Raw genomic sequence first — 25,851 nt, forward strand, 5'->3', positions numbered from 1 at the left:
CTAAAAATATTCCTTATTGGAATTAAATGTTAAAAATTTGCCACATCTTGGAGAAAGTGAAATCTGTTCCCCAAGACTTCACAGCAACATATAACTGCCTCTGTTCTAGCAGCTACCCTCATGTCAGTGTATTATTCTAGAACCTTTCACTGGGCTCGCCATTTCCAGTCTCCATCCCACTCAAGACCTACTCCAAAAAAGCCCTTTCAAAATAAAACTCTCATACGCTGACCCTTAGTCTCTTCAAGATAAAACCCACTTTCCTTATTTGGCTTCAAAAGCCTTCATCATGTGGCTCCCACCTGCCCCCATGGCCTCATTTACTGTCCTCTGCACATCCAACTAAGCTCCTTGCAATCCCTGAATGTGTCATACTTCTATCCCATTTCATACACTTGCATGTGGTTTTCCTACTCCTAGAACTCTCCCCACCCCCCGTACATTGTACTTACTCCATCACAGAACTTGTCTATATTGTAATTGATTGTAACTGTGGAAGCATTAATTCTACCTCTGTCGGAGCAGTTAATATTTAACACCTCACTGCAGGTCCAGTGCTATGTTACTTCATTTAATCTTTACTGTGTTATAGAGGAGATAGGGGCACAAGCAACAAAGTCAGGGGAAGACAAGATAGGAACCCACACATCACCACTCTTAGCCAGGTTTTTAATTCTACACCAGTGGTTTTCAGTGGAGGTGATTTTGCTCCCATGAGACATCTGGCAATATCTGGAGACATTTTTCAATAGCTGCAAGTATCTAGTGGGGTAAGAGGCCAGTGATGCTGCTAAATATCCTATAATACACAGCACAGCTCCTCATAGGAAAGAATTGTTCAGTCCCAAATGTCAATGATTCAGAGGCTCAGAAACACTGCTGCTGCTGCTGCTAAGTCACTTCAGTCGTGTCCGACTCTGTGCGACCCCATAGACGGCAGCGCACCAGGCTCCCCCGTCCCTGGGATTCTCCAGGCAAGAACACTGGAGTGTTCTGCTCTATGCTAAATTAATGCCTGTAGACTGACCCAGGAGACTGAGCATCTTTATATCAAGGATCTTTAAATGTTCACCATGGGGTCTCGGAACCTACCATAGAGCCTGGTACCCAGTAGATGCCCAGTGTGTATAGGATGGATGGGTGGATGGATGAATGCAGGAATGGAGGGATTAATGGATGGATGGGTGAGTGGATGGGGGTGGATGTAGAGATAGAGGGCTGGATTGAGGAATGGATAGATTTCGGGAGAAAAGAAACAAGTTGATTTTTTTAAGGCTTGGTTTCTGTGGCACCTGAAATAAAAATAAATCGGAAAACACATTTTTAATTAACAGTAAATGAATTCATATAGAGTACATTCCAGAGGATGCCTTAGCCTTAGCAATACATCACGTGTATGAATCTGTAGTGTGAGATCACATTAACAAGCTAAGGGCCTAGGAGTATCTTTTCAAGAGTCCCTCACAGGTACTACACTATAGGATAAATTGATATGTTCATCATCCACACAGGCCATAATTTACATTGTTTTTTTTTGAGATTTCCTGTATAAGGTTCCCCTGATATCTTTAAAAATAATAATAATAAAACACAAATAATACAAAGATATACAACCGTATGCTTCCTCCTGTTGTAACTACAATTCAGATATAAATACATTATTCTAGGTTTCCAGACGCTGGGAGTAAAATAAGGAGGAGAAATTACAATGAAGCTGATGCGAAATTCAGAAAAGTAAACAAAAACATATAAGGCAGAAATAAACCATTCTATGCCTGGAGTCAATTAATTTATCTAAATACCAGAAATGAAGTCAAGAAAAGATATTTTATGGTTATAACATTCTTAAAGTAATAGCAATTTAGCCTAATTTTTATATCATCACAGTGGCAGCATTAAATACTATTGAATACAAACTGATAGATTTTTCTACAGAAGAGCATAAAGGTTCACTGTGAGTGATCGCTTGTCATAAAATGTAGTAGAAGGGGCGTCCCTGGTGGCTCAGTGGTAAAGAATCCGCCTGCCAATGCAGAAGACATGGGTTTTATCCCTGATCTCGGAAGAGCCCACGTGCAGAGGAGTAACGAGGCCCAGGAGCCACAACCTCTGAGCCCATGCGCCTGGAGCCCGTGTGCCTGGAGCCCGTGTGCTCTGCACCAGGAGAAGCCACTGCCGTGAGCAGCCTGTGCATGGCAACGAGAGGGTGGCCCCCACTTGCCACTGCCAGAGAAAGACCCGGCAGCAACAAATACCCAGCACAGCCAAAAATAAATAAGTAATTTTAATTAAAAAATGTAGCAGAAGTTAAAGCCTGCCTGCTAAGCCACCACAGCCGTGTCCAACTCTGCGACCCCATGGACTACAGCTCCCCAGGCCCCTCTGTCCATGGGATTCTCCAGGCAGGAATACTGGAATGGGTTCTCATGCTCTAAAGCAGATGGGACTAATTTTTCGGGAAAGAATCTGTCTGCAGTGCAGATGACCCGGGTTCGATCCCTGGGTTGGGAAGATCCCCTGGAGAAGGAAATGGCAACCCACTCCAGTATCCTTTCGTGGAAAATCTCATGGACAGAGGAGCCTGGTGGGCTGCAGTCCATGGGGTCGCAAAGAGTCGGGCACGACTGAGTGACTAACACCATGAATTATTCCTCACAATCTTTTGCATCCAACTTTGGCCATTTGTGGCCACACGCACACACGAGAATATGGTGATCAAATACGTTTTGGCACATGCTGCCCCTGTACACGAGCATAAAAAGCAGGCTCTGGAAACACTTGCATTAAGTTGTTAACCTGAGGACTTCCCATAGAGTAACCAGTATAAACTAAAATCAGGATGTGCCCAGACATTCAGGAGCGTGGAGGAGGACGGAAATTGACGACAGGCTTTGCAGCTGGGGACATCAGCACGGCTGTGGCGTCTCTCGCCGTGGGAACCGCGGCTGCAGCCAGAGACGAGCAGTGCCTTTCTCGCTGTACATGAGAACAGGACACAGACTTGTCAGAGGAGCCTCTGCGAGTATGGACATGCAAGTGGGGAGATACTGATGCAGACGGGAGAGAGAAAGGAAAATGCTGACCCGAGCCCAAGAACGTCACGATCGCTAACCTCAATCATGAACTGCTGAGCAGCTGTTCTGAACAACCAGGGCTGAAATCTGGGGAAACAGCCTTGAGACAAACGAAAGGAAGGAGGAGTATATCAGGACCTTCCCGGGAACCACTGAACAACCTACGTCACAAGCGTCAGAAGACGCAATGGGATCCGAAGATGACGATCACACAGCCTGCCATCCAAACAAGGGCTGTCTTCTCCACTCTCCTCAACACAGACACTCCTGGGCCTCCAGAGGAGTCAGACAGCGTACTTCTCAAATGAAGAAGATATACCTGCAGTCGATCAGCGTATCTGTCCATGCTTTTGCTTTCATCTGCTCATCATTCATGACTTTCTGAATAAAAAACCCTGCATTCTTGATCACAGAAGAGAAGCCATGATACCTGAAAGCTCTTTTTTTTTTTAAACTAGGAAGTTGAGTAATTAGTTCAGTTCAGTCCTTTCCTAATTGTTATATGTGCCCCATCTACAGTCCACTTTTAGCATACACACACACACATGCAGGAACACACATGCATATGTTATTCTACATATTACTATACAGTTATCTACACAATGCAAATAATACAAATATTACTGTATGCACTGTATACACCTATATATATCCATACATGTATATGTATATGTCAGAGCATCTGTCATGAAGGAAAAGCTACAGTATGCTTCCTGGGAGAGAGTCAAGCTCCTGGGTCCTAATTCCTGGGTCTCCTGACTTGTCACTTGAAAAGGATACTTAGGTTCAGAGCAGAGCTCAGTTTCTCACTCAATAAAAATAGTACCACAGAAGAAGAGCTGCCAGGACATAAAGTCTCCAAAGTGCCTTGAAATTAGGACAGTATGGACCAAACAATGGAGAAGGCAATGGCAACCCACTCCAGTACTCTTGCCTGGAAAATCCCATGGGCGGAGGAGCCTGGTAGGCTGCAGTCCATGGGGTCTTGAAGAGCAGGACATGACAGAAGCGACTTAGCAGCAGCAGCAGCAGCAGGACCAAACAACATGAGCATTAAATGTAGATCACGATTCTAGCTGTCAGTTGGGCAGATTCCTGAGAAGACGTGGAAATACTATTTGTGACTCGGTAATGTGCACATTCCTCCTCGCCCCCACTGGCCTAAATGTCACAACTGACTAACACTTTAGGCCCTTAAGGTGGAGAGTGAGCATCCTTAATCAGAGATGCACCAGCCTAAACGTATTCAATCCCAGACCACATGGATCCCAAGAAAGTCCTGGGTGAATCATGCTGCAATTTACACTTATATACATGGGTGGGAAACCTCACAAAACCATCGCCTCCTCAGATTAATAGAAGTTTATTTTATTTAGGGGGCCACGTGAGGGACCCCGACAGGCATTCCATTCCATCACAGTGGAGACCATTTCAGAATCTCTCTGCATTAACATCACCTAGTGTCTCACAGCTCACTAGGCTACATGCTGAGCTGCAGAGCAACTAGAGGGGCCAGGCACACAGTAGGTACACAAATCTTTGTAGCCTGAAAGAGAAATCAAATCAGGTAATTAAAATGAATTTAAATAAAGCAAGGAGTTCACCTGCCGTCTGTTGTTCAAGCAGCTCAGACACGAGAATAAGCTCTTCTAGCAAAATTCTCAACAACTGAGCGACTTCCCTTTCACTTTTTACTTTCATGCATTGGAGAAGGAAATGGCAACCCACTCCAGTGTCCTTGCCTGGAGAATCCCAAGGACAGGGGAGCCTGGTGGGCTTCCATCTATGGGGTCGCACAGAGTTGGACACGACTGAAGCGACCTAGCAGCAGCAGCAGCAGCAGCAAAATTCTCTGCTGTGATATGGACATACAATGTAAGCCAGACAGCAAACATTCACTTGAACAAAACTAAGTCAGAAGATGACACCAGACACGGTACCAGACAGGACAGAGAAACACGTTCCCTTCTGCCCCTCCCATTCATTCTTCCAAAGGAGCATCTCCCTGAGCACAGATGTCAAAGCCTTGGCTAGATGCGCTATGAGTCAAGGATGAGGAAACCCACAACCCATCATCACAGTTCAGAGGGGAAGACAGAGATGAAACAGAAAGAAACAAACAAACTGTCCTGCAGGTCGATAACCACACAGTGTGTGTGCGTGCGCTTAGTCACGTCTGACCCTCTGCAATGCCATGGACTGTAGCCCGCCAGGTTCCTCTGTCCATGGGGTTCTCCAGGCAAGAATACTGGAGGGGGTTGCCATTTCCTACTCCAGGCGATCTCCCCCACCCAGGGATCGACCCTGCGTCTCTTGTGTCTCCTACACTGGCAGGCAGGTTCTCTATCACCGTGCCACCTGGCAATACAGATTAACACACAAAGCATCAGGGCCACCTGCTGAGAGAGGTTTATAGCCATAGGGCCATCTTCCAGTACCTGGACCTGAACCGCCCTCTCAGACTGCTCCAGTTCAAAAGCTTGGCTGAGACACTGGATATTTGAGAAAGTCAGCCTAAAGAACATGTTAACCATTCATTCCTCTAGGTCTGAGCTCTATTTCTGCACTAGGGACAGCATCCAAAATCTCTACCACTGAGCATCAGAGCTCAGGCCCCCACAAATAAAGTCCCACTAGGTGACTTTCCATTACTATACTTTCTGCATCGTTATTTCTCTTACAGGTTGGCAAAAGACTTTACCACATAAAGAGCTTTACTTCATTTTCTGTAGAAATGAAGTTCAAGTTACGTGACAGGATACTTCATGGGAGTATAACTGGTTGGCATGCGTGTAGAGGTAACCCTTTACAAATGTTATCTGATTTATCCTCACAGGTTCTGTACATACTTGCCACCTCAGTGGCCCCCTCCCCGCCTTTTCTTTTCTGTTAACTTGGACACAGAAGTTAAGAGCTAAATTAAAAACTGAAACGCAATAAGCACTTATTTCAGTTTAATTTATGCCTAAGATTTTGATCTCTCTTCCTTCATCATTTTTTACTGGTCTCATCACTTTGTGGGCTTTTTTTTTTTACTCTGTATTTACTGATACACGTTTCTGGAAGTCAATACTCTGTAAACAAAAATAAATGAGCAGAACCATCCATTGTAATTTCCTTTTAGTCTCAACTGCCACAAGAGTTTTCATGAATAGCTAATTTGAAGACGCCCCCTTGGGTATCACACCTCCGTCACTTGGAAACTCAGATAGTGTAATATTTCCCATAATTATCAGGTTCAGAATCTGTTTATGAAACGGGGCAAGGAGACAGGAAAGAGGCTGGCTGACTGAACTTACATGCACGGTAGCGGCCCAGGGTATTTCCTAATCTACCAGCAAGGGGATATTTGTATCGTGTGCTGGGTCTTGAAAGTCCCATTCGCCCCTTCCCCAACAGCTACTTTTGCAGACCAGTGACACCACCACATGCCCTTGGGCCCCTTGGGGCTGCCAAGGCCAAAGGCACTGCCAGAACCTGCGAGGTGAGAAGGCATTGCGATCATCCAGTGATGTCTGCTCCCTGGAATCTCACTCTCAGCACTGACAATGCCTCTGGAACTCATAAAGAGTCTGCTGAAATCCAGGGAGCTGAAGGTCAATGTCTTCAGGGAATGAAGGTAACATGTAAGACAAACCGCTGCTGAGGGTTTCCAGGCACTCAAGGCAAATGCCCCCAGGAAGAGCTCACAGAAATAACTCTGAGTTGTCACTACACAAAACAGGGCCAGCTTTCGTATCAAAGGAGAGAAACTGAGCCATATACACGTGGCGCACACACAGGTACAGACCTTGGCACACCCCATCCATTCTCACTCAGATGCTTACTTAAGTATTTGCGGGAACACGGGGTTTGGGCACAACCATTTATTTACTCAACAAAGGTTTATCCAGCACCTACTTGTGTGCTAAGCACCGGTCAAGATGCTAGATAATTATGAGTAAACAAGGTAGTCAAGACTCTTTTTCTCATGGACTCTATATTCTAGACAGGGGAGACAAGTATTCAACAAGTAGCAACTGAAATGAACAATTCAGATACCAAATAACACCACGGAAGAGGGATAAAGGTAAGCAAAAACAATGCAAGGGTTCTGAGAAGCAATGGGAGCCTGCCTTTGCTCCAATGTCAGGGAAGCGCTCTTAAAAGAAGCAACACATAGTCTTACAGTACAATGACAAAAAGGAGCTCAAGAAACCAATCAGCTTTACTCTGATTTCCTTCAAAAAGATGAGCATACTAAAACGAAATGTGCAATATCACTTATGGCTCCACACACCATGTTTCAGCAAGTGCAAAAATCCCAGGAAAGGAAAAGGATCCATGACTTTCTCCACTGGGAAGGAAAGTTCAAGAAACCTCCTTTTCCCAAAGTTGCTAAAAGGGATCTTTCTTAATTTGCCTCTATAGCAGAATTTGCTACAAAGAGTCTAAAGAGGGGTAAATTGAATGCTAATTTCTCTTTTAATGTCAGTTACTTTATAAAAAGCATTTTTCAATGTCAATAAAATTATGCCTTTGCATTGTAATGCCAATAGGAATTGCTTTATTTAGGAAAAGTCTATCGCTAAATTCAGTATCATTTGTTTTCACTTGTTGAAAAATAGAAGCAAATCACATTTACTAGCAGATGACACAACTTCAACACACAATTAAACTTTGAAACTCATTAAGATTCTGATGATATCTATTCAACATGCACGAATAATAAGTGACTGTTCACCAATGCCTTCCCATATCTCATCTTGAATGTTGCTTGATATTGAATTTCTGTCCAAGTCAAATAAAATGCTTAGCCAGCTGGCATGAAAACTCCTGAAAACATCCACTGCTTAGAATAACTTTCATTAAAACACCTTTTTCTTTCGTGTTTCCTAGTCCCTGCCTTGTTTCAGAATCGGAGAGGCGAGCAGCAGTGAATCAGGGAGCTGATCTGTCACTGTGAATATCCAGAATGAATCCGTGAAATATTCTAACATGCAATTTGTATCACTGTGCAATCCAGAGCATGCTACATATTACTGCAATGGAAATATTCATACTAAAAGAAGGCCAAATAAAATTATTGCCCCAAAGGTCTACATTACCCAATATACTGATACTATTAGAAACTGCTGTGCTCTGTTATTAATACACTGTCCAAGGAATGCTGAATTTCTTGAACTTCAAAACAGGTCTTTAACTGACTCTCACAAGCACCTAGGATCAATAACATGCTAAGGGGAAGACTTTGTTTCATGTATTTACTAGGCTTAGTGTTTGAATCTTCACAAATTCTGTGTGTGAGAAGGGCGGATGTCTGCTCAGGTAAACGCTTGTCTCTTCCTTCGCTTCACTTGACGAAACTGTCATGCTTCCAGACCCCACCTTGAACATTTCCCATTTGGGGAAAATTCTACATTGAACCTTCCAGACCCAAAACACTCACCCCACCTTCACTGAAAACAAATCAGAAGACTTAAGATTTAACAGTAATAAGAACCTGATGATGGTCGCTGGAAAATAAAAAGGACCACATCCACCAGGAGTAAAAACTCCCCCAAATGAGACCTTTTCTGAGGGGTGGCGGGGGTGGGGGAGAGCGCGCAGCTGGCACCACTGCGCGGATCGGAACCGACTCGAGACGGCCCAGGGGAAGATGCTGCGTCAAGAGAAGCGAAGCAAGAAGCGCGACCCGGAGGCAAGCGAAATCATCCGTAAATCCCCGAGGAGGTGGGCAGACGCCAAGTCGCCAGGCGCGGGCACCGGCGCACGCCACCCGCGGGGTCCGTGCCGCCTGCAAAGCCCTGAGCTCCGGGGCAGCAGAACAGGGGCGGGGGGACCCGCCGTCCCTTTAAACCGGCTCCGCCGCCACCCCCCGCCCCCGCCCCTCAGCCCCGCTGTCTGCCAACCTTTTCCGAACCCTCGTGTCATAGAACTTCCTCATCATGGAAACTTCCACTGGGTTCGGCGCCGAGGATGCCAAACTCCGGGTCACAAGGAGGCTGGCAACCAGCCGGGGCTTGGGGTCCGAGGGCCACGGCCGCCCCAGCCGCCCCGCTCCGCCGCTGCCCACGCCGCGGCTCCCCGAGGGTGCCCGAGCCGGAGGGCACCTCCTCCCCGCGGCGGGGCGCGGAGCCCCGGGGGCGGGCGCCCGGCGGCTGACACCCCACCCACGCCCGCCCGCCCGCGCGCTCGGCGTCGCCGCTCGCACCCCGAGGGGTTCCCGCGACACCCCCGCCCGCCCGCCCTCCGGACAGCCGGGACTGTCGCCCCCGCACCCCCGCCTCCGCGCCGTCCTCTCGCCGAATTACCGGGGCGCTGGAGCCGACCGGGTGGGGCGCCCCCGCCGGGGGAGGCAGCCTGCGGGCGCTGCCCGAGCCCGGAGCTGGAGGGCCGCTTCCCCGGCGCACTCGCCTTATTCATGCAAAGTTAATCCCCGCCGCGTCACGGCCGCCCGCCGGAGGACGCGCGCCCGCCTTGGCCGAGCCCCGCAGTCTCCACCCTCCTCCGCCCCCTCCTCCCGGCGGCGGGGTCCCGGGAGCGCGTCCTGCAAAATGTCAACTCCCCGGGCGGAGAGGGGCGGCCGGGCCGGGGCCGCGCCGCCCGCCGGGGCCGCTCCACTTTTATAGGCGCGGGCGGCGAGTGCGGCCCGGCCGCCGAGTCCCCGCCTCTCGGGCCCGCGCGCCCGGCCCGCTTCGGGCCGTTGCCCTCCTCCGGCCCCGGCGCCCGCGCCGCGTCTGCCAGCCGGTGACCTGGTTTCCCCTCCGGCCCGCCCGGCGGCGGCGGCGGCGGCGGCCCGGAGCAGGCCGGCCCGGCTCCTCCCGGGGCGCTGCGAGGAAATGGCCTCCCGGCCGCGCGCCCCGGGCGCCCGCCGGCCCCCGACGCCCCCACCCCGACGCGCCCGCCGCGCCCGGCCCGCGCCCCCCAGCCCCGCGCACCCGGCCCGCGCCGCCCGGCTCACCGCCTCCGCACCTGCCGCCCCAGGTGCGGGCGCCCCGGGCCCCGTCCCGGCCGTGCCCTCCACCCCGGAGTCCTCCCCCCGGCGGCGATGTCGCGGCCGTTTTGGTGGCCGCGCGTCCACCCACCCGGCTGCGTGCGCAGGGAGGTTCGGGCTTGGGCGTCATTCCTCTAGTCGGCAGAGAGGAAGGGACGGGGGACGGGGACACGGGCCGGGAGGGGTGACTTCCAGAAGCCCGGGCTCCGCCGGGCCCCGGCCGCCGCGCTCCTGCCTCCTCCTCCAGACCACTTGTGGCGCGTGTCGGGGCCGACGCGGCGCTCTGGCTCCTCCTGGGGCCTCGCTCCCGCCGGGCGTCTGGCGGTCCCCCCCATCGCCAACCCCAGGACTGGAAGTTTTTGAAAATACCTGGCTTGCGCTTGAGGGAGACACCTCTCTGCACCACCCCGCACATCCTGGGAGCCCGGTGCGGACTCCGCACGGGTTCCAGAAAGACCGCCTGGCTAGTTTGTTTTTGCCCGGGACACGTCCAAATAAAACCCGGAAGACAAAAATAATTTATACTCCTGAAAAGTCCTGCCCGAGTCAGATACGCACTTCTAAAATCCACTCCCCACCCTAGTCCTGAAGGCCGAGGGTCCAGGCTGGGAGAAGAGGAAGCAGGCTTCTGCGGTTCTGGGCTAGAAGCGTGCTTGTGAAAATTCTCAGTACCCAGAAAACGAAAATGTCATCGGTCAGAAGCTCGGGTTGCCAGAAAGCTATTTGGACGACAGGGTATAATGATTTTCTTACAGATAATATTAAAATAATTCCGACTTCATTATTCAATGTACACATGTATTAACATAACCAACTGTTTTGACAGAGCTTTGACCTTTTTTTAGCCTCAACTGTCTGAACGATGATTTATTGGAGAGTTTTCTAGATCTGCAGCCAGTGACGTGCGTTTTAGTCCCAATTCTTGTGAGCGTTCCGGGGAGAGGGATGAGAAGCCTCTTGACAGAACTGTCAAGAATTCAGAAACTGCCCTGCTCCGGGGCGCATCGTTGCAGACCCCAGGATTCCCTGGAGAGATGGAGGGACCTCTCCCTTCAGAGTCCGCTGACCCGCTTTCCCCCTGGGTCCTTGGCAAGAAATCCGGGCTTTTTTTTTTTTTTTTTTTTCCCTTCACGCTGAACAAGGCGGCACCCTAGGACTTGCAGGGTTTGTTCTCCTTTTGCAGGGAAGTTCCTGGGCTTTGCTCCAAAGCAGCCCGGGATGTTTTGGTTGGTTTGGAGGAAAGCGGTGGCGTCTGCACCATTTGAACCAAACAGGCGGCCCTCTGGTGGCTAACGTGGGCGAGAAGCTGGCCACGGAGGGAAAAGCCTGCCCTGAGAGGCCAGCACGGTTGACAGCTGGCCTTCTCGGGGGCCCTGGAGCCCCTAGAACTGCTTTGAATGGATAGGAGGCGGGTGCTAGGTTCTAATCCGCTGGGGCTTTTTTTTTTTTTTTAATTGTATTGAAGTATAGTTGATGTAAAATATTGTGTTTAATTTTTGCTGTACAGCAAAGCGATTCGGTTTTACACATAAAAACGCTTTCTTATACTCTTTTCTATTGTGGTTTATCATAAGATATTGAATATAGTTCTCTATGCAGGACCTTATGTTTATCTAGCCTATAGTTTACATCCTCTTCCCGAGTATAACTGGGAGCTCGCTTCCTTCTTAAGTAGGAAACATCATACAGAGAACGGAATAAAAGCTGTTGCTTCCCTTTGTTCCCTGACTTTGTTTTTCTGATCTCATTTGGCCTGGAAACTTCTGAAATAAAGAGTAAATGAAAGCTAAATAAACAATGTGGCATTATTCAAGCAATTAATGAAGCAATGTTATATAACAATAAGTGAGGGTAATTTTATTTATTTATTTATTGTTTTGGCCACACTGGCACATGGGATCTTAGTTTCTGGACCAATCATCCCCTGTGCCCTGCGTTGGGAGCTCAGAGTCTTCACCACTGGGCCTCCAGGGAAGGCCCCAGGCTAGGGCAGTGCTGTGCAGCGTTATTGAGATAGCGTGATTCCATTGGAAATCAGCCCACTGAGTCTTCCAGGCTGCATCACAGTGAGGAAGGGTTACCAACAGGACATGGTGTTTGTTTTTCTAATTTTACACACGGGGGTACATTGGAGGAGAATTTTATAGGTACCTGATTGAAGGCAGAAACTCGTATTCAAATTGTAGACCCGATCTGAGACGGCAGGCCAACGCTGTTCTCGTGACCTAGGCTCACCTCTCACCGTGGCCACCATCATTAGCAGGGTCTACAGATTTCAGGCTGGTGGCTTGGTTCAAGGAAGCAAATCATTCATATATTCATGTATTCATCAACTGCTGGGGTAAGAAGATAAATAAAACACAGCAGCCAGCAGGGCTGGGGTTACACTGAAGGCCACGGGGCCGGCGGTGCCAAACAGCGTCCAAGCCTCTCCACTGAAAATGTTCATACACTGTTCATCTTGGATAACTGTTGCATTCATTTTGATGTTTAAAATAAGGCATTCAAATATTGTCTCTCAACTACTGAGTTTTTTATGTTCTTTTAAATGTTGCCCTCAAAATGAAGCAAGAGCCTCATTTATCTCATCCTGGGCTCCCTCTGCTGTGACCTCAGTGTTAGCAGAGTCTAATCAGAGAAGTAAATTTCAATTCAAACTGTATTAGTATTTAAGATAATTAGTATATGGTAAGGAACTTCAGGGCTTTCCAGGTGGCTCAGTGGTCACGAATCCGCCTGCCAAGCAGAAGACCCTGGTTCTATCTCTGAGTCGGGAAGATCCCCTGGAGAAGGAAACGGAAACCTACTCTAGTATGCTTGCCTGGGAAACCCCATGGACAGAGAAGCCTGGCGGGCTACAGTCCATGGGGGTCGGACACGACTTAGTAACTAACAACAACAAAGGAACTTGATGTCAGGTTTAGAAATACGGGTGTGTGGGAACGGAAAAATTGGGAGATTTCACTAAACAGAGCTGCACTTAAACCAGTCTGTTAAGGACGGACCAGATTCCACCATGAAGTGCTGGGACCAGAAGTAGCAATGTAGGCCCCAGAACCAGTGGTTTTCTCTCGTTCGTTCAACAGCTGCTTCTCGAGTTCACTGTGCAACCAAATTACCCAACCCTGGAGCCCTTGATTCTGTCTGTTGATTGTCAGTTCCTGGAATGTGCTTTGGCTATGAGGCCCCAGTGATTCTGGTTCATGGCCAGCCAAATAAGAATGTCAAGTCTGTCCCTGCCCTTCAGAGAAAAGACAGACTTAATCGGGAGATACCATGCTCAAAGTTAACGCTAAAAGTCAAGGTGCAATGAGAAATATATAAATGTAAATTACTAGGTAGCTGCTGGTGAGGAAGACTGGGGTGATCAGGTGAGACTTTCTGTAGAAGGTCCTGGGTCGAACTTCGGGGAGAAGCTGGAGTAAAGAAAGGATGTCGCCAGCTGTATTATTAGCAGGACCCAGTGGAAAATGAAAATGCAGAGCCCTTTATTCAAGAAGCAGGAAAAAAAAAAAGTGCCACACTAAAGACAAAAATATATAAAGTTCTCTCTTTTGTTCCATGTTCTCTCTTTGGAATGATTATGGTATTTTTTATTTGCTATTTAATATCATTTTAAGTAAAGGAAAACAAGCATTTTAAGTGACTAGCATCAATTTCACTGCTCATTTTTAGTTCGTGCAATGCTAGTTTTAAGGGAAAATATAGGAGCATTTAACTCATTGCAAAATCAACACAATTACTCAATCTGTATTTTGTAGCAAGTATGTGCGGATACTTTGTGGTTTGCATATGCAGATATGTTTTGTTCTTGCCAGAACAGTTGAAACACAGCACAAAACTGACTCAACATTTTTTTTTAAAAATTGAAGTATAGTTGATTTGCAATGTTGTGTTAGTTTCTGGTGTACAGAAAAATGACTCAGTTATAATGCTGCTGCTGCTAATTCGCTTCTGTCATGTCTGACTCTATGTGACCCCATAGACGGCAGCCCACCAGGCTCCCCCGTCCCTGGGATTCTCCAGGCAAGAACACTGGAGTGGGTTGCCATTTCCTTCTCCAATGCATGAAAGTGAAAAGTGAAAGGGAAGTCACTCAGTCGTGTCCGACTCTTAGCAACCCCATGGACTGCAGCCTACCAGCCTCCTCTGTCCATGGGATTTTCCAGGCAAGAGTACTGGAGTGGGGTGCCATTGCCTTCTCTGCAGTTATAATACACATACACACATATTCTTTCCATTATAATTTATTGCAAGATACTGAGTACAGTTCCTTGCATGATACAGAAGGACCTTGTTTGTTTCATGTATGCTGCTAAGTCACTTCAGTCGTGTCCGACTCTGTGTGACCCCATAGACGGCAGCCCACCAGGCTCCCCTGTCCCTGGGATTCTCCAGGCAAGAACACTGGAGTGGGTTGCCATTTCCTTCTCCAATGCATGAAAGTGAAAAGTGAAAGCGAAGTTGCTCAGCCGTGTCTGACTCTTTGAAACCCCATGGATTGCAGCCCACCAGGCTCCTCCGCCCATGGGATTTTCCAGGCAAGAGTACTGGAGTGGGGTGCCATTGCCTTCTCCTGTTTCATGTATAGTACTTTGCTAATCCCAAACTCCTAACTTATCCTTCCCATCCCATTTCCTTTTGGTAACCATAAATTTGTTTTCTATGTCTGTATGTGTTCTGTTTTTTAAATAAGTTCATTTGTATCATTTTTTAGATTCCACAAATACCTGCTCTTATATGATATCTGTCTTTGTCTGACTGACTTCATTGAGAATGATAATCTCTAGGTCTACCTGTATTGCTGCAAATGACAATGTCTCATTCTTTCCAGCGACTGAGTAATATTCCATTATATATATGTACCACGTCTTCTTTATCCCTTCCTCTGTCAATGGACATTTAGGTTGCTTCCATGTCTTAGCTTCTTTATATATGCCCATTCTATCCATACTCCATCTTTGACTTACTGATGAATTAAGAAGAACTGAAAAGAAAACAAATTCTGGGTTGCCCTTTTCTTCTCTGTCTTCAGTTAGTTAAAAGAGGGAAGGAACACAAGTAAGAAAAGACACGATAGGTTTCCTTGGTTGTTGTCTTTTTTTTTTTTTTTTTTTTTTTTTTTTGCATTCAGAACATGTTCTGTTTGGAATAGGAAGCTTGGCCTCGTGGGGTGTCCCACTTAGTTGCAGATGTGACTCGCTTGCCTGGTACCTGACTTGAGCTTTGCTCACCTCCCAGACATCGTGAGGCCACCAGAATTCTGTGTTCAAGGGGCACAAAGACTGCCGCACGCGAGTGGGGCGGGGAAGGCCACCGTGGACGTGTACCTTGTGTGGGTCTCCGCTGCTCCAGACTTCATTTACAAAACACAAGTTCAGAGAGAAAATTACTAGCAGTTTCAAAATGGTACAGTCAGAGTGTTAAATTAACTGCCAGGCCCCAAGCATGGGGCCCCGTGTGACTGCACAAATTCCATGCCCGTGAAGCTGGCTGGGGGAGAGGACTTGATTGTTTGCTCTGGGAGGAGCCTAGGGCATGCTGGAGAGTAAGCAGAACTTCTGAAATGGCTGGTTATAGCAAGGAGTGTGTGATACAGTTGACATTTATTAAACTCGTATTGTGTTCCCGGTATTGTCCTAAATGCTTCAAACCCTTTTAAAGTTTGCTCTAGAGCTCTGAGGAGTAGTATTCTTATGCACTCCGCTTTTCAGATGTGGGAGCTAAGACACTGGAAGAACACATCATCTGCTTGAGCCCAGACACTACTGGCTGAGGCTGCACCCTTAACCAGCCCATCCTGCTCCATGTATGCAGGAGAGGAACCGGTGGGCAGGCTCCTGGGTGGAGAAAACGTGCACGTGTTCTGGGAGTCAGGAGACGGCTCTCTAGTTCCTCCTGTGAGGGGTTGTTCTCTGGGACAACCAGGAGAGGCCTAAATAGCACATGCCTGTTACCAGCAGTAACCTAGAAAATTCCCTGGCTACCTTGTCTCTCCTTGTTTTCCAACTGGCGGTAGCAGATTCTGAGGCTCCTGGGCAGGAAGCTGTAAGCCACAAGCTGGAAGGAGCCTGGGTCCCTGCATCACCATACAGAAGAATCTGAGAACATTCACCCTGACCTGGGTGGTATCTGAGTCATCCACTTCTGCTGTATGAAGCTGCTGAAAAGTGAAGCTTTATTTGTTGCAGTAATTTAGTGTTATCCCAACACACCCATCAGCCAAGCCAAACTCCACCAGAACATGAACCATCCTTGCTGTAAACAGATACAGTGCAAGGAGTGAAACAGGCCTAGGCACTTCAAAATGCATAAAGCCCTACAACAAAATGTTGTGTTGAAAAAGTTTAGTGATAACTTTTTAATTGAAATATGCTGGTGGTTTCGTCGCTAAGTCGTATACCACTCTTGTGACCCCATTGACTGTAGCCTGCCAGGCTCCTCTGTCCATAGGATTCTCCAGGCAAGAATACTGGAGTGGGTTGCCATTTCCTGCTCCAGGGGATCTTCCTGACCCAGGAATCGAACCTGGGTCTCCTGCATTGCGAGCAGATTCTTTATCAACTGAGTTATATAATTTCAATCATATTCATGTAATTTCAATTCAAATTTCATTTAATTAGGACTTCCCTGGTAGCTCAGATGGTAAAGAATCTGCCTGCAATGTAGGAGACTTGGGTCTGATCCCTGGGTTGGGAAGATCCTGGAGTAGGAAATGGCAACTCACTCCAGTATTCTGGCCTGGAGAATCCCATGGACAGAGGAGCCTGGTGGGCTATAGTCCATGGGGTTGCAAAGAGTCAGACAGGAGTGAATCAACTAACACTTACATAATAGTAAAATAGACAAATCTTCAGTTTTCAGTTGAATGAAGTTTCATATTTTTCTATCCTTGTGTAATCAACATCCAGACAAGATAAAAAATGTTTCCAGCAAGTCAGAAAGTTTCTCTGTGTTTTTTCTCTCTTGACAACCCTTCCCTTCTAGAGGAAATATTATTTTGAATCCTGTCATCAGTTATGAGCTTTGCCAGTTCTTGGACTCCACACAAAGAGGATCACATCATACCTGTTTTCTTCTACTCAAGGTAAAGCTTTTGAGCTCAATCCACACTATGGGTGTGAATGAGAAAGGTTTTCTATTTTTCATAAACATGTGTGATCATTTCACAATTGATGAACATTTGGGTTGTTTCCAGTTTGGAGCTATTACAAATAAAGCATCTGTGTTTGAACAATTCTTTTTGTGGATACATGCACTCATCCCTCTGGGGAATATGCTTAGGAGTGGAATTGCTGGTCGTATATAATTTCTTAATCATTCCGTTAAGGGTCTCTGAGGCCCTAGCACAGTGATGGACAAGTAGACGGGCAATTAGCATTTGCTGACTTCTGTTCATTCTTACACTTATCACAAACAAAATATTCAAATAGAATCATGTGAAGTCTAAATTGAATGAACAAATAGTATCACAAGTATGAAAACCCTCAACATAATATTCTAAACTAGCAGTGCCTTATATACCAATTACAAGCTCTGTTTGCAGCCACCAATCATTTCCTATCTCCCAGAGTTTACTCAAACTCAAGTCCATTGAGTAAACTCTGAGAGTTGGTGACGGACAGGGAGGCCTGGCGTGCTGCAGTCCATGGGGTTGCAAAGAGTCAGACATGGCTGAGAGACTGAACTGAACTGAACTGAACTGAATTATTTCCTATGAACTAATCCACTAAAAACCTAAGTATGCATAAATGAAGATGCTGATTAATTAAAGTGCATTTGGAAAAAAGGTGAGTAGGGAAAGGAAGGTAAGAATACCAAAACACTTCTATGTTAAATCTTGATTTTTCAGCTATCTGAAAGATCAATTTAAGATGAGCTGAGTAATTGCTAATTGGGCTGTAAAAACCTATGTTCATTGTGAGCACACAAAAATATACTGTGGTGTTAAGTTCTTTGTCCGTCACAGAGGAAATCTAGGGGTTTAAGACACATCATCCCCAAACATGTCAGTTAAGTGTACTTTCTTTGAGTTCTGTTTATATCCATCAAAAGTGGAAATGTAATTTTTAAAAATTCAGTGAAAATATTATTTCTATTTAGGAAGGGAATAAAGTGAATCTTATTCATTTCCATGGAAATCAACTCTAATTCATCTGTAAATAATAACTCTTAGTATATTGGGTAAGTATGCTTAGTATTAAGGGTTATTTTCAGATTCTTAAAATCCCTGAGTCATACCTGCTGTGACCGTCATAACTTTGAATTTATTTGCCTTTGTCAGTTTAAAAGAGATGCTCAGTTTGAGGGTAGCACAGGTCTTATCGATACTTTCTATTTCCATGTATCATATCTCTCTTTCACAATAAACTTGTCTTAGCCCAAGTTTGCCACATGAATTACCATTTATACAGATTTAGAGCAAAACCTTCTTCTGTGATCATGCCAGATAATGGGCTTGAGGTATGAGCTTTAGGTCTATGTCTTTTCTGAACCCTTTGGTCAGGTTAGTGAGCTCCTGTGTGTCTCCGCTTCCTCACCTGTAACAGTGGGGAAGGTAAGCATGCCTGCTTGGTAGGGACGGCGTGAGGGATGGTGAAAGTAATGTGCTGTACACAGAGCCTGGCACACAGCGGGTGGTCAGGGAGTATGATCTGTTATTTTGGAAAAAAAAAAGTAAATTGATGCTATTGGAAAAACTCAGAAAAATGCCAAATGCTAAAAATCTTTTCTTCATAAGCTAATTAACTCAACAAAAATTAGTAACACTGCTTCCAAGCTGCCCCTGGCTTGGGCTGGCACTATTATGGGCTCTGGAGAGAGAGCAGTCAGCAGGGTAGTTCAGCCCCTCCTCCCCTTGCGGGGCTGAACATCATTGAGCAGGATGTAAATTCTCTGAAGGAGGAGGAACGCTCCTGTCTTGGCAAAGACTAAGCACAAACCAAATACACGGCTGAATTCAGACTTGCAGAGAGAATAGCTTCTGGCGACAGACTTCTTTGCTGATCTACCAGTTCTAGCCTTTAATGATGATATTTTAAGGGAAATGACTCAGTTCTTAGAAAAATCTTTTTGTGAATATTTTTTTCCCATAGCATTTCCTAGCTGCAACTAAACTCTGAAGTTAAAATACCTTTCTCTAACTTATCCAGTTTCTAGGATGATTGGATTTTTTTTTCCCAATAGGTGAAAACACAGTCATTCACAAATCTCCAAATGCTGGGTTTGGCACTGAGCTGATCTACCTGAGCCGTAATTATAATTATTTGTGTTACCTTGACCCACTGATTTGTGTCTTTTCTGGTCATTCCACTCACATAAAGAAATGCAAGGGATTGGAACACGCAATTCCTAAAATCCATCCCAGCACTTAATTTCTAAAAGTGAATGCACTTTCATCCCCATTTAATGACCAGAGAAAGACCTTTATTTTCTGGAAAGCACTTTACTTTTTCTTAACAATATTTTTGTACTCATTAAACTAAGAACCTGGGAAATTTAAGTTTTTAAAGCAGAATCTGATACTGTCCTCCACTTAATGAGGCAAAGAGAAAAGAAGCTTCTTTATCTCGATTGTCGTAATGGCACTTTCCATTAGACGTGTAAGACAAATGGCAGGCGGCTTTATTTGCTTGTTTGGGTAAAAACAGGGTGAATTTGGCATCACAGTTTGGTTTACTTAATGGCAAGAGAATCTAAAAATTTAGATCATCAAATGTTCTTTTCTGGCATTTCTTTCAACGATTCTTACTCATTCTGGTACTCATTCATGACATTAAAAAATGACGATGATGAACCAAATCAGAGAACTAAATAAATGGAGAGATAGCCCATGCTGATGGATAAGAAGATTTAGTGTTGCTAAGATGTCCGTTCTTCCCAAATAGACCTGTCAATTCAATGCCAATTCCAACCAAAATTCCAGCTCTCAATTTGCAGATAATGGCAAACTAATTCTAAAGTTTATATGGAGGGGCAAAATGCCCAGAATAGCCAATAAAATAGGGGAGGAACAGAACAAAGTTGGAGAGCTGACATTACCCAACACCAAGACTATAGCGAACTGCAGTACTCAAGGCAGGGGTACTGGCAAAAGTAGACAAATAGATCGACTGAACAGAACAGAGAGCCCAGAAGGAAATCCTCATAAATGTAGTCAACTGACCTTTGACAAAGTTACAGAGGCAGTAGAATGGAGCAAAGATAGTCTCTTTAACAAATGGTGCAAAGTTGCCATAAAACACAGGGGGCTCAGCCGCTACTCCGTGACCACCTGGTGGGTGGCAGGGAGGTTCCAGAGGGAGGGCATATATGTATACTTAGGGTTAATTCCCGTTGCTGAATGGCAGAAACCAACACAGCATTGTAAGGCAATTTACTCCAATTAAAAATAAATAACATCTATTTTTGAAGAGTAACCAGGATTGGGCCAGTGGTTGAGAGGCCACCTCCCAGTGTGGGGAACATGAGCTGGATCCTGGGTCCGGGAGGATCCCACAAGTCTCAGTGCAGCCAAGCCTGTGCTCCACAACTACCGAGCCTGTGCTCTAAGGCCGGAGCAAGAGAAACAACGGCAGTGAGACGCCCACGCCTTGCAACTAAAGAGTAGCCCCTGCTTGCTGCAACTAGAGGAAGCCCATGCAAGCAATGAAGACCTAGCAAAGCCAAAAATACATAAATAAATATATTTTAAAAATTCCATGTGCAGCAAGGATGATTTCACATGCTGTAACTAAGACCCAACACAGCCAAATAAATAAACGTTTTTTTTAATAACCAAAAAAAAAAAAAAAAAAAACTTAAAAGCAAAGGGTGCTAGAACAACTGGACATCCACATGCAAAAAAAAAAAAAAAAAAAAGAGAGAGACAGAAATATAGATCAATGGAACAAAATAGAAAGCCCAGAGATAAATCCACGCACATATGGACACCTTATCTTTGACAAAGGAGGCAAGAATATACAGTGGTGCTGGGAAATCTGGTCAACCACTTGTAAAAGAATGAAACTAGAACACTTTCTAACTCCATACACAAAAATAAACTCAAAATGGATTAAAGATCTAAATGTAAGACCAGAAACTATAAAACTCCTAGAGGAGAACATAGGCAAAACAGTCTCTGACATACATCACAGCAGGATCCTCTATGACCCACCTCCCAGAATACTGGAAATAAAAGCAAAAATAAACAAATGGGACCTAATTAACCTTAAAAGCTTCTGCACATCAAAGGAAACTATTAGCAAGGTGAAAAGACAGCCTTCAGAATGGGAGAAGATAATAGCAAATGAAGCAACTGACAAACAACTAATCTCGAGAATATACAAGCAACTCCTACAGCTCAACTCCAGAAAAATAAATGACCCAACCAAAAAATGGGCCAAAGAACTAAATAGACATTTCTCCAAAGAAGACATACAGATGGCTAACAAACACATGAAAAGATGCTCAACATCACTCATTATCAGAGAAATGCAAATCAAAACCACTATGAGGTACCATTTCACACCAGTCAGAATGGCTGCGATCCAAAAGTCTACAAGTAATAAATGCTGGAGAGGGTGTGGAGAAAAGGGAACCCTCTTACACTGTTGGTGGGAATGCAAACTAGTACAGCCACTATGGAGAACAGTGTGGAGATTCCTTAAAAAACTGGAAATAGAACTGCCTTATGATCCAGCAATCCCACTGCTGGGCATACACACTGAGGAAACCAGAAGGGAAAGAGACACATGTACCCCAGTGTTCATCGCAGCACTGTTTATAATAGCCAGGACATGGAAGCAACCTAGATGTCCATCAGCAGATGGATGGATAAGAAAGCTGTGGTACATATACACAATGGAGTACTACTCAGCCATTAAAAAGAATACATTTGAATCAGTTCTAATGAGGTGGATGAAACTGGAGCCTATTATACAGAGTGAAGTAAGCCAGAAAGAAAAACACCAATACAGTATACTAACACATATATATGGAATTTAGAAAGATGGTAACAATAACCCTGTGTACGAGACAGCAAAAGAGACACTGATGTATAGAACAGTCTTATGGACTCTGTGGGAGAGGGAGAGGGTGGGAAGATTGGGGAGAATGGCATTGAAACATGTAAAATATCATGTATGAAACAAGTTGCCAGTCCAGGTTCGATGCACGATACTGGATGCTTGGGGCTGGTGCACTGGGACAACCCAGAGGGATGGGGAGGGAGGAGGGAGGAGGGTTCAGGATGGGGAACACATGTATACCTGTGGCGGATTCATTTTGATATTTGGCAAAACTAATACAATTATGTAAAGTTTAAAAATAAAATAAATTTAAAAAAAAAAAGGAAAGAACCTAGACAGAATCCTTACACCCTTCAAAAAAATTAACTTGAAATGGGTCACAAATCTAAACATAAAACACAAAATTATAACACTCCAAAAGATAACAGGAGAAAACCTAAATGACCCATAACTTTTTTATAACGTCAAAGGTATAATTCACAAAAGAAAGAATTGATAAGCTGAACTTCGTTGAAATTAAAAACTCTTGCCTTGCCAAAGACAATGTCAAGAGAATGAGATGACTAGCCATAGACTGGAAGAAAATGTTTCCAAAAGACATATCTGATAAAAGACTTATTCAAAATATACAAAGAGCTCTTAAAAGTCAACAATGAGAAAACAAACAACCCAATTAAAAAGGGGGCCAAGGACCTTAACGGACACCTCATTGAAGATTTAAACATATGGCAAATAAACATGTGAAAAGATGCTCCACATCTTATGTCATCAGGAAGAAGCAAATTAAAAGAATAATGGCACACTTGTCAGAATGGCCAAAATCCAGAACACTGACAACATCAAATGCTGACAAGGATGTGGAGCAAAGGGAACTCATTCAGTTCTGGTGGGAATGCAAAATGGTACAGCTACTTTGGAAGACAAAGTAGTGGTTTCCTACAAAACTAAACATATTTGTAAGATATTATCCAGCCATCATGCTCCTTGGTATTTACCCGAAGGAGTTGAAAACTTAAGTCCACACACACACACACACACAAAACCACACACAATTGTTTATAGTAGCTTTATTCATAATTGCCAAAATTTGGAAGCAACCAAATGGCCTTCAGTAGGGGAAAAGATAAACAGTGGTCCATCCAGACAATGGAATAGTATTCAGCACTAAAAAGAAATGAGCTACCAAGCCACAGAAAGACTTGGGGAAAACTTAAATGCATATTACCAAGTGAAAGAATCCAGTTAGTAAAGGCTACTTACTGTATGATTCTAACTATATGACATTCTGGAAAAGGCAAAACTATGGAGGCAGTCAAAAGATCTGGGGTTGCCAAGAATTGGCAGTTGGGAAGGGGATGAACAGGCAGAGCACAGGGGACTTTAGGGCAGTGAAATTTCTGTGGGTGATACTATCATGATAGATACATGTCATCATGCTGCTGCTGCTGCTAAGTCGCTTCAGTTGTGTCCGATTCTGTGCAACCCGAGAGACGGCAGCCCACCAGGCTCCCCCGTCCTTGGGATTCTCCAGGCAAGAGCACTGGAGTGGCTTGCCATTTCCTTCTCTAACATGTCATCATACATTTGTCCAAACCCATAGAAGGTACAGCACCAAGAATGAGCCCTAATTTTAACTATGGACTTTGGTTGATCATACATCAGTGCAAGTTCACTGATGGTAGCCAGTGTCCCACTCTGGTGGGGAATGGGGACAATGCGGGAGGGGTGTGTGTGTGTCGGGGCAGGTGGTGTATAGGGAACGTCTGTACTGTCCCCTTAATTCTGTTGTGAACCTAAGACTACTCTAGAAATAAAGGTTTAATTATATTAATAATGATAATGAGGACATTTGAGTTTTTTTTTACAAGCAGGTGGTGGTCATTCCCTTTAGGTTAATTCTCAAATCCGTTTTGAAAAGTGCCAAAGTGTTAGTCACTCAGTTGTGTCTGACTCTTTGAGACCCCACAGACTGTAGCCCGCCAGGCTCCTCTGTCCATGGGATTCTCCAGGCAAGAATACTGGAGTGGGTTGCCTTTCCCTTCTCCAGGGGATCTTCATGACCCAGAGGTCGAACCCAGGTCTCCTGCACGGCAGGAAGACATTCTACCATCTGAGCCACCAGGAGCGTGACTTCTGGACTGACTGCCATGAAACTGTCCTACCAGGAGGGTCTCAGTCCTGCCCTGTGCATCCCTACTTCCTGGTTCTTCCTTCAGGCTTCAGTGGGGTGTCTGAAGGAAGGTTTTGTGGCTGGTGAGGAAATGCCAGTTGTGAGAATCGATGCTGAGGCACTCACATGATTGCCCTCAGACTCATTAGTTAACTTCCTGTGTCTCAGTTATTTTGACCTACAAGATGGAAAAAAAAAAAAAAAACCTCGCTGCCGAAGGGACTAACTCAAATCCCACTTTAAACGCGCTCTTTGTTCACTTTGGACCAGAGGGAAGGAAAAGCAGGCTCTACCTGTTGAAGCGGGCGATGGGCAGGGTCATTCTTCTAGGATGTAACTGAGGCCAATGGCTGACACTCAGAGGCGCAGAGCCAAGTGTCTGGCTTGAGAAGTTTTAAACGAGAATAATCACGGGTTCCTTTCATTTTCCCCTTGTAACTGAGCAACATCTTCAAAGGGCCCTAACCTATCCCCGCTTCTTTGCTTTGCTTAGGGCACCATGCCAGGAGTTTTTCTGTATCAAGATGAGCCAAAATTTTTCCCATGTGGCTTCAGAGATTGATACCAAAAGCCAAGAGCAAAGGTCAGTGTGTGTGGAGTTGTGAACCGATCTTGCGTTAACTGTGCCACATTCTACAGGTCAGAGCTCCCCCTCAGTTTATGCTACACACACACACAGGAGACAATAAACCAAGGTCAAATAATGTTATGTATCTGCACACAGAACAAGGTGGTCGTGTGTGTTCACCTCATCACAGCTGAAGGGAGGAAGCCTCCTCTGACAATCTCAGTGCTCTTAGCAGTGATGAGAGAAATGTTCACATACAGAAGTACAGGAACGTCATTCTGGCTTATGCGTGAGTTAACTTGAATTTTTTCCCCCCATTTAAAATAGACTTTATTTTTTAGAACAGTTTTAAGTTGACAGAAAAAACTGATCAAAAGAGACAAAGGGGCCCCACACCTCTCTACCCCTACACAAGCACAGCCTCCCCTGCTATCAGTGTTCCCCCAAGAGCAGGACTTACTGTTGTTCAGTTGCTAAGTCATGTCCTTCTCTTTGCAACCCCATGGACTCCTGCATGCCAGGCTTCCCTGTCCTTAGCTATCTCCTGGAATTTGCTCAAGTTCATGTCCGTTGAGTCGGTGATGCTATCTAACCATCACATTCTCGGCCACCCTCTTCTCCTTTTGCCTTCGATCTTTCCCAGAATCAGGGTCTTTTCCAACGAGTTGGTGCTTCACATCAGGTAGCTAAAGTACTAGAGCTTCAGCTTCAGCATCAGTCCTTCCAATGAATATTCAGGGTTGATTTCCTTTAGGATTTGTTTTTCTTTATTTTCCCTTCACATATATATTTTATTGAGGCATAGTTGACTTACAATGTTCCAGGTGCACAGCAAGGTGATTCAGTTACACATACAAATGTATATTATTTTTCAGATTATTTTCCATTATAGGTTATTACAAGATATTGACTATAGTTCCCTGTGCTATTGTTGCTTGTTGAATATCTATTTTTTTTTAAAAATTAGCAACTGAAGCGACTTAGCAGCAGCATTCTATTCATATTAAAGCAAACAAGTGGAATCAAAATGTCATAAATTTTTTACCTAGGCAAAA

At 45.3% G+C, this 25,851-nt stretch overlaps 2 protein-coding genes across 7 annotated transcripts in view; one reads left to right on the forward strand and one right to left on the reverse strand.

Annotated features, from left to right (window-relative positions):
• Positions 1-10,482, reverse strand: part of THRB (thyroid hormone receptor beta) — a 444,462-nt gene extending 433,980 nt beyond the window's left edge. Inside the window, exon 1 of one of the 6 annotated variants that reach the window (XM_055566908.1) lies at positions 10,420-10,482. The gene's annotated coding sequence lies outside the window, so the exon portion shown is untranslated. Of the gene's footprint in view, positions 1-8,965; positions 9,263-9,367; positions 9,806-10,028; positions 10,079-10,141; positions 10,350-10,419 lie in introns of those variants that run through there. The other 5 variants (XM_055566903.1, XM_055566907.1, XM_055566913.1 and 2 more) reach the window with 5 other exon arrangements.
• LOC129643369 (basic proline-rich protein-like) lies at positions 8,713-9,489 on the forward strand. Its single transcript, XM_055567776.1, has one exon. The coding sequence runs from the start codon at positions 8,713-8,715 to the stop codon at positions 9,487-9,489; it is 777 nt and encodes a 258-aa protein (XP_055423751.1).
• Positions 10,483-25,851: the final 15,369 nt, after the last annotated feature.

This window comes from Bubalus kerabau, chromosome 2 (genome assembly GCF_029407905.1).
Source record: "Bubalus kerabau isolate K-KA32 ecotype Philippines breed swamp buffalo chromosome 2, PCC_UOA_SB_1v2, whole genome shotgun sequence".
In the NCBI taxonomy this organism is placed as follows: domain Eukaryota; kingdom Metazoa; phylum Chordata; class Mammalia; order Artiodactyla; family Bovidae; genus Bubalus; species Bubalus kerabau.